Raw genomic sequence first — 14,211 nt, 5'->3', positions numbered from 1 at the left:
TGGCAATCCCTTGGGATACTCCCTTTCATCCTCTGAAATCGTAGGTAAAAGAGCGTTTTTAGAGAAGGAGGTTCAATATGGTTAAGCGGTCATATTAGAGAGCTGTTGGTTAATGGAGCTTCTCTCGGAACTCCCATCAACCTCAATCTGACATGTAATCACGTGAATTTGTTTGTGCACGCGAGCTAAAATCTACATTTGCGATTCGATTGCGTCTACTCTTGAACCTTAGATCCGGGCCGCTTCCGCTCACTTTGGGCTCTCGTTGTTTATACCACGCAGAACAAACAAGATGCAGGAACTCTCAGTCATCTCTCCCAAATTCCACAATCTCGTCTACCCTCGTATGAACCTCAAAGACCATACTTTGGACGACAACCTGCCTGCGTGTCGCTTCCAGTCTCAACCTGATGGGCATCGTTTCCGCCAACCACCAGAGTCATGCGCCGGTGCTCTCGAAACTCTTCCTGCCGAGTTGGTTGCCAAGATTCTCTCTCAACTGGATCTGCGCACCCTCGCGGATTTTCGATGCGTCAATAGACGTGCCTCGGAGCTCGTTGACGTCCTTCCCGAGTACAGAGCCATCATCACACATGCACCCAATGCCTTGCACGGCATTGTAAGTATCGAAGCTGGCAGGTGGATTACTCCCAGTGCGCTATATGAGAAACTATGTACGCCCAAATGCGAACAGTGCGATGACTTTGGCGGTTACCTCTATCTCCTTACATGCAAGAGGGTTTGCTTCTTATGTCTATCAAAGGATAAGCTATACCTGCCGTTGACCCGCAGGCGCGTGAGCCGAATATTCGGGCTGGAGCCCCAGATGCTTGCAAAGATACCTCACATGAGAGTTATGCCGGGGATATACTCACCGAACGAAAGGAAGGCAGAGCAGTCTGTCTTGGTCGACTATGAATCTGCCCTTTGTGCTGGTGTTACGTTTCACGGGTCATTAGATGCTATGGAAAAGTACGTGTTTCACAAGGAAGACCAAAAAGTAACGGCGGCGCTGAAATCAGGAGCCATCGCATGCCGTATACCGCCGCCATATCTGACAGATCCTTATGACGGACAGTCAGGGAACCCGCTCCGATTTGTGGCAATCGTTCGGGTGCCATGGCTGAATAGAGCGTTGCAGGAGGTAGAATGGGGTTTCCATTGCATTGGATGCGAAAAGTCTAGCCGCCCGCCTCTTCATTATAGGCGCCAGTTCACGGAAGCCTCATTCGAAGACCACTTACAACAGTGTGGGGGTATACAAAACGGGCGGCATCAGTCCGGATGATCTTTGAAGTAAGTTGAAAAGCAGTCAGCCATACACGGAATAGTTACCCGGATATGTTTTCATCCTATGGGTGCCTTATTTCACCCCAACAACGAATTGCTAGGCTACCTCGCCGAATTACTACGCGAAACGCCTGTGTATTATATCGTCATTTTAAATCTTACGAAATAACTGACAGTACGAATGAGCAGCTGGAGACTATCGCACAGAAATAGAATGTTGTCGATACGAAGATAAATGGGGTTCAGGGTGGGATCATCGTACTCTGTCAACGGTGAGAATCTTGTTTTGGTGCATCAAGGGGAGATGTGCATGCGGAAAGATGAACTAGATATAATGATGAATGAAATGCTCGGCGATGTGCATACTCCAAAAGGTCCTTGTATTGACATCTACAACACCGTAAGCAAAGCTAGGAGGTGCGGCGAGAAACTCTATGACCATGTTTCCAGTAGACAGTAGAACGTCGTCACAATTGTATAAGCAGTCTCTCGGAGTAGTAGATAATGCATTAAGCTTGAATGTGTTACGCCTTGAAATACTATAGCAATTTTGGGAGCATCCTTCTCCTTGCAAGATGCGCATCTCCTTCAACTACATTGACTGCGTTGCTGGGCTGATGGTGAGCCATTGAATTCATGTCATGCAGACAACAAAAGGACAATAAATTTTCACAAATCATATTCATTCGATTCTAGGTCGAAGTATACTGCCTTTAGGCTTATTTTCACTCTTTTGGAGAAAATTCGTTCAACAGCAGGGTGTACTAGCGCTCTTGAGAGAAGGGTACCATTTGTTCCTCTTCAGTTGATCTGTCATGTTTCGAACTGTGTGATATATGATACGAGGTGAATAGCAGTAGCCAGGTGGATTGCCAGCAAAACGAGGTCCGTCAGTCTATATTGGTCAAAGAAGGAATGAGAGCAAGCTACGGCTATAGATAGCTGGGATCCATGCGAATATAAATTGCCGTGTATACCTCATGAGGCAGCTCTCTGAGTATCTCCTTGGCCTTATTTTCAGCTATTTCCTTAGCAATCAGTTGGACATCACTCTCTTAATTCAAGCCAAACGTCCATTAACACAGGAGTGCCACGGCGCCCCTTGGCGTCGCACTATTTCATCCCATTGTCATTCGCTGATACTAGAGTTTCGACGTACATATTACATAGCTCGTGTAAGAATATCGAAGCGCATGAGCTAGACCTCGGCTCGACCCACTGTTGGAATCTGCAACGGTGGGTTTCGTCATGGCGATGCATGTGAAACTAAATCGACTCAGAGGATCCCGACCCACCCATGCCGCCGTGAAATATCCGCATCATCAGAATGGTGTTGTAAGGTTATTTCTGGGAACTTTCATTGGTGTTCATATGGCAGCGGATAAGCACTATATTGCAGTGAATAAGCACTATATTTTCATGACTGAAGTTAGTAAGGCATTGGACTACTTGAACTATATTATACAAGCCTCTCTTAATAGACGTTTGGTAACTAACTCGTTGCTATTTCTATCATTCGTGGAAGTATTGATGCAATCCGTATACACCTAGCGCCGCATATTAGCTACTAATTGCCAACTCAACTAGTCTCATCCTCTTAAACGAGGCGAAACGTGTCGGCTGTCGCTTGACAAAGCTGTGCTATCTTCGGAGTTTGCTACCTAAATTAATTGTTTCACCGTTTCTTATTTGACAACAACCCTGGACTAATATGTAGTTTGCTCAAGCTGGAGAAGAGAGAAACCACCAGCTATTTTTACCTTGCTTACAGGGCACTGGGAAGTGAGACATTCCATCTAGCCTATGTGGACGGTATTCTTGCTTCCTTGATTGACTTGTCTCACGAGACTGGTTCAAAGAAACGCAGTAGCGTCAATAAGAGACACCAGACCTTTTCCCTCATGATTGGCGACGCTAGCAGTAAATGGAACACATGTATCCGTATATTTTGTTCTAATCCAGAATCGGCGTTACCACGGTATACAACCGAGATGCGGGCGCAACTGTGGCAGGCCTAGGGCGGTTAATAGCGAACTTTGCGTACACAAATTGAAGCAAACTTGGAATGCAACATGAGTTAACCCCTCATTAAGGTGGTGACTGTGGAAAGTTTGCTACATCGCAGAACCGTAGTAACACACCCTTATGAGAACAATTTCTCCACAACACTAATGGAGCCCATTGCGAAAGATACTAAGCAGTCGGCGTGAAGCTTTCTAAATTGGTAGTCTAGCTTTGGTAGATGATTTGTGAAAGCTGATTCGAGTTTCGTCGCAAATAATTGCCCATCTCCTTAGGCCCACAGGTTATTAAGCGTGATACCAGGTAGTATATTATGTGAATGGCGGGGTCTGCCATTCAGAAGTTCCAATATCTCATAGTGTAAGTAATTAACTGCACCATGAGTAGGGCAGGTAAAATTGAATCGAGTCTCCGCGCAGGCCCCGCAAATGATCAACGGCACCCCCCTTACAGTCGTATCCGAAAGCGATATAAGAACTGTTCGCTCCCCCCACCCAGACTATAGAATCACTTCGAACTCGGGGAATACGCAGTCGTCAGAGTATATAGAGACTCATCGTCATGCTTTTGGCTGCTGAGGCGCTGGGTTTTACCCTGCCGTCTGGAGTCGCTCTTATACTATGGCTCGTTATTATTGTGAGTATAACCTAATCTTCGTTTTCCGTCGCTTCCTCAGTCTCTTTATGCTATAATCTCTTGATCAGAGCTAACGTATTCGAGAAAGGGAATTGTATATCTCATCTCAATCCCAATCTACAATGTCTGGTTCCATCCCCTTCGAAAGTATCCAGGCCCTAGACTGTGGGCCGCTACTCGAATCCCGTACACTCGTATGATCTTCTCTGGCATGTCTCATCGGAAAATCTTTGAACTACAACAGCGCTATGGAGACATTGTGCGAGTAGCACCAGATGAGTTAGCCTACTGCAGGAGCGATGCTTGGAATGATATCATGGGCCATCGAAAACGCGGCCAGGGAGAGAACGGCAAAGACCCCATCTTCTGGAAGACACAGCAACACAGCATAATCAGCGCCAACCGCGAAAACCACACTCGCATGCGGAGGACCCTGTCTCACGGATTTTCGGCGCAGGCAATGATGGATCAGCAGCCTCTTATACAAGGCTATGTCGATATGTTGATCGATGGACTGCGAAAGAACTGTGACAATGGCGATCGGCCCGTGGAGATGACGTCTTGGTATAACTGGACGACGTTTGACATCATCGGTGACTTGGCCTTTGGAGAACCATTCGGTTGCCTGCAAAATTCTGACTATCACCCTTGGGTGTCACTGGTATTCCAACGAGTCCGCGGGGGCGCAATCAATAACGCTTTGCGCCGGTTTCCCTTTGGGGAAAGCTTAATTCAATTTCTCATTCCAAAGGAAGCACGCAAAAAGTTCCACATGTATTTCCAAATCACAAAAGAAAAGGTCAACAAAAGGTTGGCCAACACTAGCCCACGGGCAGACTTTATGGAGGTTATGGCTAGAAAGGAAGGAGACATGGTATGGCTTCTATAGCTTTATTTTTGAACCCTCTGGCTGGCATCTCTTACTAATACTTTGCAGAAATTTTCTTATCCTGAGCTTTTGGATAATGCAAGTTTGCTTATTATTGCTGGGTCGGAAACAACCGCCACGACTTTGTCTGGAGCCACCTATATGCTACTCACTCACCCTGAAATCTTGCAGAAGGTGAAGGACGAAGTGAGATCGAGCTTCTCAAACGAAGCTGAGATTGATCTTCTTAGCGTACAGAAGTTGAGCTACATGATGGCGGTGCTACAAGAAACGCTTCGCGTGTATCCTCCAGTTCCAGCTACCATACCGCGCAAGGCACAGCCTGGTGGCGACATGATATGCGGACAGTATGTTCCGGAAAATGTGTGTATTGCTTTTCTTCAAAGACGCTTCCTGGTCAGCTCTAACAGACAATTAGACTATTCTGGGGATTTGGCAATGGCCAATGTATCACAACGCAAAGAATTTTACCTTGCCTGATTCCTTTATCCCGGAACGATGGCTGGGAGATGCTCGGTTCCTGAATGACTGCCATGAAGCACTTCAGGCATTCTCGTATGGACCCAGAAATTGCATAGGAAAGAAGTTAGTGGCTATACTCTCTCAAACTTATCAAGGATGGTCAGTCTAACTATTTTTAGTCTTGCATATGCCGAAATGCGCTTGATCTTGTCAAAAATCTTGTGGAATTTTGATATCGGTCTTCATCCTGATAGCAAAAACTGGTATGAGGAGCACGAGGTTTACACATTCTGGAAAAAGCCAAATCTCAATGTGTACATTAAGCCAAGAGTGGTTGTATAATATGTGGGCTATGAACGCCTATGCTGCCATTTATGCATGGAATAAAATGAAATTGTCTGGTATGTTGTATGCGAGTTTTCATTCGCCGCAATAATGAGATTGTAATTGGCTCATATTATGATTTGTGCCAGATAAAAATGTACAGGATTCAGCTTGGAAGTATGAAGACCGCGTGGCATGTTATTCGAAGAAGAAAAGGCGAGCTAAGGATATCAATGTAATTCGTGATATTTGTGGTCTAATTCAGCGAATCAGGCTTCTCGAGTGTCGACACCTCAAGGTGTGCTGACACATTAATAGACTTAGTGTGACAAGCTCTCCTGAAACTTGCTGGCGCTGCATAGTAGAATGCAATGATGGAACCATAAGTAGATTCGTCTCGTAAAACTTTTGCGCGAACCAGCATCCACTGCAGAGTGATCTACTCTCTATTCAGCCTGTGAGTCAAGTAGAGCTATCATAATAGTACCATTGATACAGCTCCCTGGATGCGCAGAGTTGGGTGAGTGCACAATTTTATTGTAACTCGAGCTAGAGTACCATAACGCTAGAGTATGTATCACAACGCTGGTGAATTTTAAAAAAACCAAGGTTGATACTAAAACGACTCTTTCTCTGTACATTACATCATAAAAGCTGCCAATATGATTTCAATATCAAAGCTAGGACCTGAAGACTTACGCCCGAGAGTATAGGCTGAAGTGGGCCAAAGATTTTGCATCCGAATCATGCATCATTAATTATTAAGTATAGAAATTTATGGGGATAAAGCTGTAGGGCAAGTTACCGCTTGTGGAAATACTTTAATTTCCTCTTTCTTATAATAGTAGATAGTAATCGAGCCGTGGATTATGTAAAGACTACTTACTATTTTTGAGAGACGCTTAACCTCCCTTACAAAAGTCAACAACAATATTACGCTTAGGTAGCCAAGGTACGCGTAATGAAAGTTACTCTATTGTACTTAGGGACAGAGAGAGTTTTTAATACGCTCAATGAAGTGTGTAAGCTATTGTTCTATGTTAGCTAGATAATGACGATGGTCAAGAGGATGGTAGAGAATATGCGGTAATAAGGGAATGAAGGAGTTGCTCACAAGACCTGCGTGGTTGAAGAGATACACAAATGAAAGCTAAGCGGATCATTTTGGATTAAATACACAAGTTGTCGAAATAAAGAATTGATCCGGCGTTAATGGATTTAGATAATGGGACTTATCACCGGTCTTTGTATGAGTGAAGGATATCGGCAAGCATTATGTGGGTAATGCGGTATCGTGATGTCAAGAGGTGGGCGAGATAGCGGCTTGCTGCTGTCAATAGCCCCATCGTGGCATACTATCTATCTTTTTCTCCTCTATTAGTCTTCAAGTGCAGTTTTTATGCGTGCGATTGGTTCGGCTCCCGAGAAGAGACAATGATTACATGCAACTGTGAGACTCAAATAAAAGGCTATAGATTTATATACTTGTTTTTGGTTAAAAACTACGATCAATACATAAATCCATGGCCACAACCCTAGTGTGGTAAAGAGGACATATAGGCGAATGCTAGGGCTAGTGTATAGGTTAGGACAACTCCAGTCTTTGGAAGATTCAAATCCTACAGGGCACTTTTAAGGCGCGCCGTATTTTGGCAGAATCCAGATTATTACATCGCAGCATCGCAATAATTACAAAGTACGGGCCTAGGTGATTAAGGCTTTATATCCGAGCCACACAAGGAGAGTCGGAGTTTATGGGAGGAAGCCAATCAGAGAAATCAGCTTACGTTGGCAGCCGCCCGCTTAGCCGTGCGGGCATGCAGATGCGTACAGCTCCTATATCCGATCTCTGTGGCTATTAGATATAAAAAAAGAAGTTTATTAGAATCTACTGCCCTATTTGAGCCTACCGACTTCCAGATTGCCCGACTTCCTGACGCCGACATCCTGATCCCCCGACGTCCCGAGATTCTGAACTGGGGTTGCCTATGAGGGACGCTGTAACTCGGTAGTATAACACGGCATTGGTTGGCGGCAGTAGTAAGCAGACTCAGGTGCATCCAAGTCCGAAACAACTTTTTCGATTTAGCGGGCTGGCTGCTATAACCATGACTTCACGATTAATAACCAATAGCCGTCAGCCGGTTTACGGTTCGGTAACTTCATAAACTATACAAAAGCGCGATGAATCATAATGAGATAAAAGTATAAATATGGCCAATGCCTCTTTACAAGGAAAAAGAGACATCTGAAACATTAAACCCAATCACAACTCACAGAGCCTTCAACCTATAGTATTGCAATCGCCATATAACCACCATGCTTGAGTCAAGTTGTCTATGCGGTGCAAACCGTGTCTCTTTTGAGGGCGACATTTCTGTCAAGGTATTTCTATTCGTTTCCGCTTTACTTTTGTTATAACTAAGTCAAGTCATTTTTAGATGCGATGTCATTGCATTGACTGCCGCAAGTTTTCTGGCTCTACAAACACCAACAACCTAGGTCTTCCTATTGCTGGGCTGAAGATTCTTCAAGGAACGCTCAAAACATATACCAAAGAAGTCGCCACTGGCAATACCATGACAAGCCACTTCTGCGGGGATTGTGGATCAACGTTGTATCGCATTTCGAGCTTCAGTGACAAATGGGTGTCGGTGATGATTGGCGGAATTGATGGATTGCAAACTGTTGAAGACAGTAAGGCAGATGTTGAGCTTTTTGTAAAGTATCGACCGAGTTGGATGGCACCAATTGAGGGAGCCAAACAAGAAGAGGGTACCTGGCTTCCGGAGCATTGAGCCAACTGAGATTTGAGAGGTTTTGACATGATACGTCTGTTTCACTCCACATCTGGGAGGAGGATGAATGTCACAGCGAGAAGTGTATTAGGATTCAAGCAATATATATAAAAATGGAGAAAGTGCTTGTGTGCAAAAACCAGGATGCAGGCCTTGTCGGTGTTTCGAAACTAAATAGGTCAAGCTTATGTGCAAACGACAACTCGAGAATACAAATAGAAGAACTGCAAACCATCCGTCTCAAACGACAACGTATCGTGAACATGTATTAAATGGGGAGGAACTATCTATTCACTTTATTTACTCTTTCCCAAGCCGTGTCCTATCCTCATCTGTTGGAGGCCGAGCAGTGTCGGTCATACCACAAATCTTCCACTCCACTTTCTGCGGCAAGTTTCCATCCCAGGCCGCTTTTATCAGAGTAAAGCAATTAGTTCCAAGGTGACTGAGAACACCATTGCGCGTGACCCAGTATGGCGTCCAAACCATGGCAAGGTCGCGATCAATCAAGACTGTAGGCTCGCCATCAAGCCCTTCTTCGAGCTCGCCGGCTTCGATCGAGTCCCATGGTATACGCCCTGCAAAGCCGTCTGGAAATTGTTCATATTCAAAGCCCTTGTTTACCTATGACAATTCCTACTGTCAGTATCATGCGTCTTGATAAGTAAACGCAGCATCATTACAATGCGAATATACTACTTACCATAAACCGGGAATGGCATGCAGTCCCATGCGGGGCAAGAGTGGATAGAAACTGATCTCGTCCTGCTGCACCAGGCACCTTTAGACTCTCGAGAATTCGAACGCATACATGAACAACTTCTCGCTTATCGGCCTCCATAGCTGCTGGTAACGAGGATTCTGCTTAGAGCTATGAGTAGGATTGTATTGTTTTGCAGAGTTATGGGCTGATGAAAAGAGGGGTCAGCACCTGGAAATGTGTGAACAAGTGGGCGTCCTCACTGCATGTAGGGACTGAGAGCTATGCTGCGGAGCAGAGCGAATAAACGAATCAATGTTCGCCTGTAAGCGCTAATTTGGAATGAACATAGGCAAATTTGTAGGAAACAGGCGGGCTATTGTGATAAGGGAAGTGCGGCATCGAATCAATAATTGAATCAATAATATTGAGATTTTACAAGTATCCGCGAAATGTTTGTCGTTACGAGCAATGTCTTGTCAACCGAATGATAGAGCTTGAATCACTCTCCACCTACAGCTCAAATCAACACTTGCATAGTTGGGCAGTAATCATTCAATGAGTGAGACACTAAAGACTTGGAGTGGCTAAATGTCGGAGGATGATCAACGGACAAGTTTCCGTAAGGTTATATGCAATAAGCAAACCCGCCATTTTGAAGAGCGGTGTTGAAGCATTGGAAGCATTACTTTGACTATCAGGAAGGAGAGTTCAATATAATATAGACTAGTCATCAGCACATCGTCCTTGGAATAGTTGATTTTCAACAAAGCGAGTGCATCATTACCAATTTTCTAGATTGCTAGAACTGAAGATGGGCGGTTGTTCATGCTTACGCTACCAGCCGCGTTATTCGATGCTGATGACTTTATCATGCCACCTCTTGGGCTACTTGCGATGGCTAATTGCTTTACTTTTTTTTTTTTTATTTGTTTGAGGCTCTGAATTGATCTGAACGCGCGTGAGATTTGCCCAGAGGATTGGTCGAGTACATTACTACGGACCCTAGACCCAGCAAGAAGAGGAAAAGAAGAGGTGAGTTTAAGGGAAATCAAGATTTAAAGGGTACTGATGTACTTTGTACGGCTACGTCCAATGATTGAGTGAGACTCGCCTTAGTTGAATTTATTTCCGATACTTTGATATAAGGTATTAAAGTACCTAGAAACGAGCGTTGGCAGCAAAGTGCGGGTCGGAGAGCCGCCGTAAATGGACAGTAGGTATGGTTGAATGCCGGAAACTATACATAGTAATAGATAAGATCCCGTACGCTTGTCCTTCATGAGTGAATGCCATTTCCCGCTTAGAATAGACATGTACAATTACTTGTTTTTAGAAGAGATAAGTCTGAGCGTTGGATTGGTGCGTGGCGGCATCTTGTTAGAAACGGACATTACCATTGCATGGCCAGTCGTATTATAATGTATTTGCCCAACGCTCACTACGCCCCGAAAACGATTCTCAGCTTGATTCGTAACTTGACTTACACGCATCTACTAAAATGAACAGTTAGTTCGACAGGTAGCGGCGTCGCGACCGTTGCCTTCCTCGAGAGCACGCTCTAAATTCTCTATTCCATCATCAAAATACTTCTTTCAATGTAAATGATCAATTCATCCAAAACTTAATTTCCAAGCAGGGCAACTAATAAGCTTAAATCGTTTCAGCAATCATGCTTAAAGCCAGATGATTATACGGTGGGGCGTCCCTGAACGCAGAGCGCCGACCATATTGACTAAACCCTTAGTAGAACAGGGAAATATAATGCAGTCATTGCTCTTTACACAATACTGAGTACCTGATAGCTTCCGCAGCCACCGCTGCAACAAATAAGCTGCAGCTTCTCTAGTATTAGAATTGATAAATGAGTCTATTGCACCTTGCGTTATGACAAGTAATCTGCCTTCAAAAAGCTTCTTTTACACGTAAAATCTTACATGGGTCTACTTAAAATTGCCCTCTTTTAGCGGCATCGAATTCTGGAGTAGCATTAGTTCATGGTTGCAATACTATTGTAAAGATGGTGTCGCTTGAATTAGCTGCTATAGCTGTCAAATACATACCTGATTGAAACATCAAAACAATGATCAGTTTCAAATTTTAAAGATTGTTCTACTTGACGAAAATAACATTCGAAAAGATAATAAATAAATCGTTCAATTTTCATTGAGATTCTAGACATTCTTCAACATGAATTAAATTTTCGTACAGGTACATGCAGCTACTGTGCTATATAAATCCTCTTGCGAGGCCGCGTAAGCCATGTTTCAAAAGTAAAATACGAGTCCAACTCATCACTAGCACCAGCACTCGTGAACTCATCAAATTGATTCATCACGGTCTGAGTCCAGTTCCATCCACTTTCTTTTTATAACTTAGTGGAAAATAGTACTTGATCATTTCTTTCGCGCTGATACAAACATTACCGTACCACGATTTGCCAATTGGCGAACAAAGCCGGTCAAAGTTATCTAATGAAAAGCTAAAATCGCTCAAAATGGAGGTTGAACCGAAATCGCATGACCGCGTCAATGTAGGCGCAAAGATTATTCGTCCACTAGGGCATCTGTACGTTTCCATCTCCTACCTACTACCAGCTTAGGCGCTGACCTCTGCGCCCGTGATAGCGAATGCTTCCAGTCGGCCCTTCATTTGCTTGGTCTGTATCGCAGCACCATCGTTACGTGTCGCTATAATATCCCCAACGAATGCGTGGATGAGGGTGCGCAGGGACAGCTCATGGACAAATTAGAGCAAGCAATAGCTGCAGCTGTCCTTCGACATCCTTTTCTCCAAGTTGGCGTTGTCGGCGACGACTCAAAGTGCCCCCACTGGGTCCAGCTTGAATCTATTAATCTCGCTCACCATATCCAATGGCAACTGCTGATAGAAGGCTCGGCAGAGGAATACCAGTCTCTGTATAACAGCAGTCTCAGAGAGCAACTTGACACCAAGTTCTCGAACCTTCAGACACGACCAGCCTGGAGGATAGTAGTGCTCCGGTCGAAGGGAAATCTATCTCACCTCGACTTGATGTTTGTCTGGAACCATCCCATTGCAGACGGCATGAGCGGCAAGATTTTCCAGGAAACAGTGTTGCGCCATCTGAATGATCCTGTATCCGTGACCGAAAGACCACTGTTACAAGATCACGTAGTTCGCCCGAGTGCAACAGCAGAGCGTCTCCCTCCACCAATGGAGAAGATGGTCAAATTTCCCGTCTCGCTGGGCTTTGCCGCTGCTACCGCATGGCAAGAGCTGAAACCATCCTTTCTCGCTGGCGACCACTCTACGAACGCAACATGGGCACCAATCCGCCTTGAACCGTACGAAACGACACAACGTATCATCTCGCTTGACAACGACACGCTGCAGAATATTCTCTCCGCATGCCGTCAGAATAAGACAACTCTCACAGGCCTTTTCCATGCAGCCGTCTTGATTTCCTTGGCAACACAGCTTATGGACAAGGAAGCGCCTGCTTTTGCAAGTATCACGGCGCTCAACCTGAGACGGCATATGCCTTCGAGTTCTGAGGGACCCTTGGAATTTGAGGCTGATCAGACGATGGCAAACTTTGTATCTCGACAGATGCACAAGTTCGATGAGACTTTGGTGAAGAGGATTCGCCATCTGGCCGCGATATGTCGCAAGTCTTCCATATCTTCAAATGTGAATTGCGAGCCGAATCTGGAAAGGCTTGCCGGCAGTGACGCATTGACGGAAGTCCTATGGGCAACGGCTGCTCGGGTCCGTGGCGAGATTCAGGAGCGTTTGGATTTAGGCTTGAAAAACGACATTGTCGGTTTAATGGGCCTAGTGAGAGATTGGCGATCACAGATGAAACAGGATCTCAAGAAGCCGAGGGCGGTGGCCTGGAATGTGACAAATCTGGGGGTGATGGACGGAAAGCTTGGGGCAGCAGAGATAGCACAGGCGCAAGATGCGAACGACAACATGCCAAAGGGTATCTCAGGCTCAAAAGGTTGGTCTGTTTCGCGGGCAGTCTTTTCGTTGAGCGCTGATGTCACAGAGGCTTTCATTCATATTAGTCCCATGGCGATTAAGGCTGGTGACCTAACTATTGAGATTAGTTGGCAGCGAGGGCTTATTGATGACAACATCTGCGAGCGGCTTACCGCTGGAGTGGGGGAATGGTTGAGATTCATAGGTCAAGCACAGTCACAACATACGGATCAAACTGCAGCCGCCAAAGTCTAGTCGTATTTGATGTCTCTTCATTTTTGTTTCCGGCTTCGTGGTGATGTGCTGGTTGAAAATCGGGACAAGGGTCCTCATTGCCGCCCAATTGGAGTGTCAGTCTGCCAGCCTTGGCTGGCCAGAGAGAGAAATATAGGTGTGGCTGTCGTTGATAAAAGAAGAAAGTAGTTGTAGTAGATTCTAGTAGTAAAATTAGGTGCGAATTCGGTTTCAAACACAAAGTACATTTATTATAAACTCCCGATGCACGAATCACGTTACAGTGTCCAAGACAAATGTTGTAATCTGTAAACTTCTCACTTGCGTATTAGCATCGGATATGTTTCACTGTATCAATAGCACATGTCTGCCTAGCATTCGCCTAGAAATGCGTTAGTTTCATATTACACTTGGTTCCTCAGTTAATTTCTGTTAAAATAGTACTTCCAACTGAGTTACAGCACCAACAGAGCCTGGCATTCATTCATCATACCCAGTTATTATCTATTAGAGCCACAAGAGATTAGGCCATAGTTTACAAGATCTCTATTAACTTTCAGTGCTTATAGTTCAACTGATGCCTGTTCCAAGCCCGTGATGGGATAATACGTCTCGTACCCTGATCCCAGTGACAAACTCGGATTCTCTGACGCCATATGGAATGCCCCCCCTAGACTGGTATATGCGACCTCACCTACACCGGTACCAGCCGCACTCCATACTTGCCGCGAAGCCCGCAATGCCGTTGCTCCAAAATACGAGCGCGCCTATACTGGTGGCACTGAGCCTCGGTATGTCTGTGTCAACTTTGACTTGGACATCATTTCCATTTTCAAGTCCCGCTTCATTTGGATGAAACCGGAGGCACCGCGTATTCGTTGGCTGAAATT

The 14,211-nt window shown here is 45.0% G+C and overlaps 5 protein-coding genes across 5 annotated transcripts; 4 read left to right on the top strand and 1 right to left on the bottom strand.

Moving 5' to 3' along the window:
* Positions 1-242: 242 nt before the first annotated feature.
* Positions 243-1,645, top strand: TrAtP1_004603 (uncharacterized protein). Its single transcript, XM_014084076.2, has 2 exons — positions 243-1,296; positions 1,480-1,645. Exon 1 carries the CDS (start codon positions 293-295, stop codon positions 1,286-1,288), a length of 996 nt encoding a protein of 331 aa, XP_013939551.1. The 5' UTR covers positions 243-292; the 3' UTR covers positions 1,289-1,296; positions 1,480-1,645.
* A 2,228-nt stretch (positions 1,646-3,873) lies between these two features.
* TrAtP1_004602 (uncharacterized protein) lies at positions 3,874-5,641 on the top strand (the record flags this gene model as incomplete). The annotated part of the gene is made up of 5 exons (XM_014084075.2): positions 3,874-3,948; positions 4,037-4,822; positions 4,886-5,200; positions 5,256-5,422; positions 5,479-5,641. The coding sequence occupies 5 exons, from the start codon at positions 3,874-3,876 to the stop codon at positions 5,639-5,641; spliced, it is 1,506 nt and encodes a 501-aa protein (XP_013939550.1).
* A 2,111-nt stretch (positions 5,642-7,752) lies between these two features.
* On the top strand, positions 7,753-8,501 carry TrAtP1_004601 (uncharacterized protein). The gene is made up of 2 exons (XM_014083349.2): positions 7,753-8,008; positions 8,065-8,501. Exons 1-2 carry the CDS (start codon positions 7,943-7,945, stop codon positions 8,419-8,421), a joined length of 423 nt encoding a protein of 140 aa, XP_013938824.1. The 5' UTR covers positions 7,753-7,942; the 3' UTR covers positions 8,422-8,501.
* A 144-nt stretch (positions 8,502-8,645) lies between these two features.
* On the bottom strand, positions 8,646-9,381 carry TrAtP1_004600 (uncharacterized protein). Its single transcript, XM_014084074.2, has 2 exons — positions 9,125-9,381; positions 8,646-9,045 (listed from the first exon to the last, which is right to left on the bottom strand). The coding sequence occupies exons 1-2, from the start codon at positions 9,260-9,262 to the stop codon at positions 8,722-8,724; spliced, it is 462 nt and encodes a 153-aa protein (XP_013939549.1). The 5' UTR covers positions 9,263-9,381; the 3' UTR covers positions 8,646-8,721.
* A 2,019-nt stretch (positions 9,382-11,400) lies between these two features.
* Positions 11,401-13,585, top strand: TrAtP1_004599 (uncharacterized protein). The gene is made up of 2 exons (XM_014084073.2): positions 11,401-11,689; positions 11,749-13,585. Exons 1-2 carry the CDS (start codon positions 11,619-11,621, stop codon positions 13,340-13,342), a joined length of 1,665 nt encoding a protein of 554 aa, XP_013939548.1. The 5' UTR covers positions 11,401-11,618; the 3' UTR covers positions 13,343-13,585.
* Positions 13,586-14,211: the final 626 nt, after the last annotated feature.

Source organism: Trichoderma atroviride, chromosome 2 (genome assembly GCF_020647795.1).
Source record: "Trichoderma atroviride chromosome 2, complete sequence".
Taxonomy (NCBI): domain Eukaryota; kingdom Fungi; phylum Ascomycota; class Sordariomycetes; order Hypocreales; family Hypocreaceae; genus Trichoderma; species Trichoderma atroviride.
Note: the sequence above shows the minus strand (reverse complement) of the source record. Positions and strands in the feature narration are given on the sequence as shown.

What these genes read in the sequence shown, in the direction of transcription:
- TrAtP1_004599 (XM_014084073.2), top strand. Translation starts at nt 11,619, where the DNA reads ATGGAGGTTGAACCGAAATCGCATGACCGCGTCAATGTAGGCGCAAAG. An exon ending in ATTCGTCCACTAGGGCATCT is followed by an intron (nt 11,690 to 11,748) that starts GTACGTTTCCAT and finishes CGCCCGTGATAG; the next exon opens with CGAATGCTTCCAGTCGGCCC.
- TrAtP1_004601 (XM_014083349.2), top strand. Translation starts at nt 7,943, where the DNA reads ATGCTTGAGTCAAGTTGTCTATGCGGTGCAAACCGTGTCTCTTTTGAG. An exon ending in AGGGCGACATTTCTGTCAAG is followed by an intron (nt 8,009 to 8,064) that starts GTATTTCTATTC and finishes AGTCATTTTTAG; the next exon opens with ATGCGATGTCATTGCATTGA.
- TrAtP1_004603 (XM_014084076.2), top strand. Translation starts at nt 293, where the DNA reads ATGCAGGAACTCTCAGTCATCTCTCCCAAATTCCACAATCTCGTCTAC.
- TrAtP1_004600 (XM_014084074.2), bottom strand. Translation starts at nt 9,262, where the DNA reads ATGGAGGCCGATAAGCGAGAAGTTGTTCATGTATGCGTTCGAATTCTC. An exon ending in CATGCCATTCCCGGTTTATG is followed by an intron (nt 9,046 to 9,124) that starts GTAAGTAGTATA and finishes GAATTGTCATAG; the next exon opens with GTAAACAAGGGCTTTGAATA.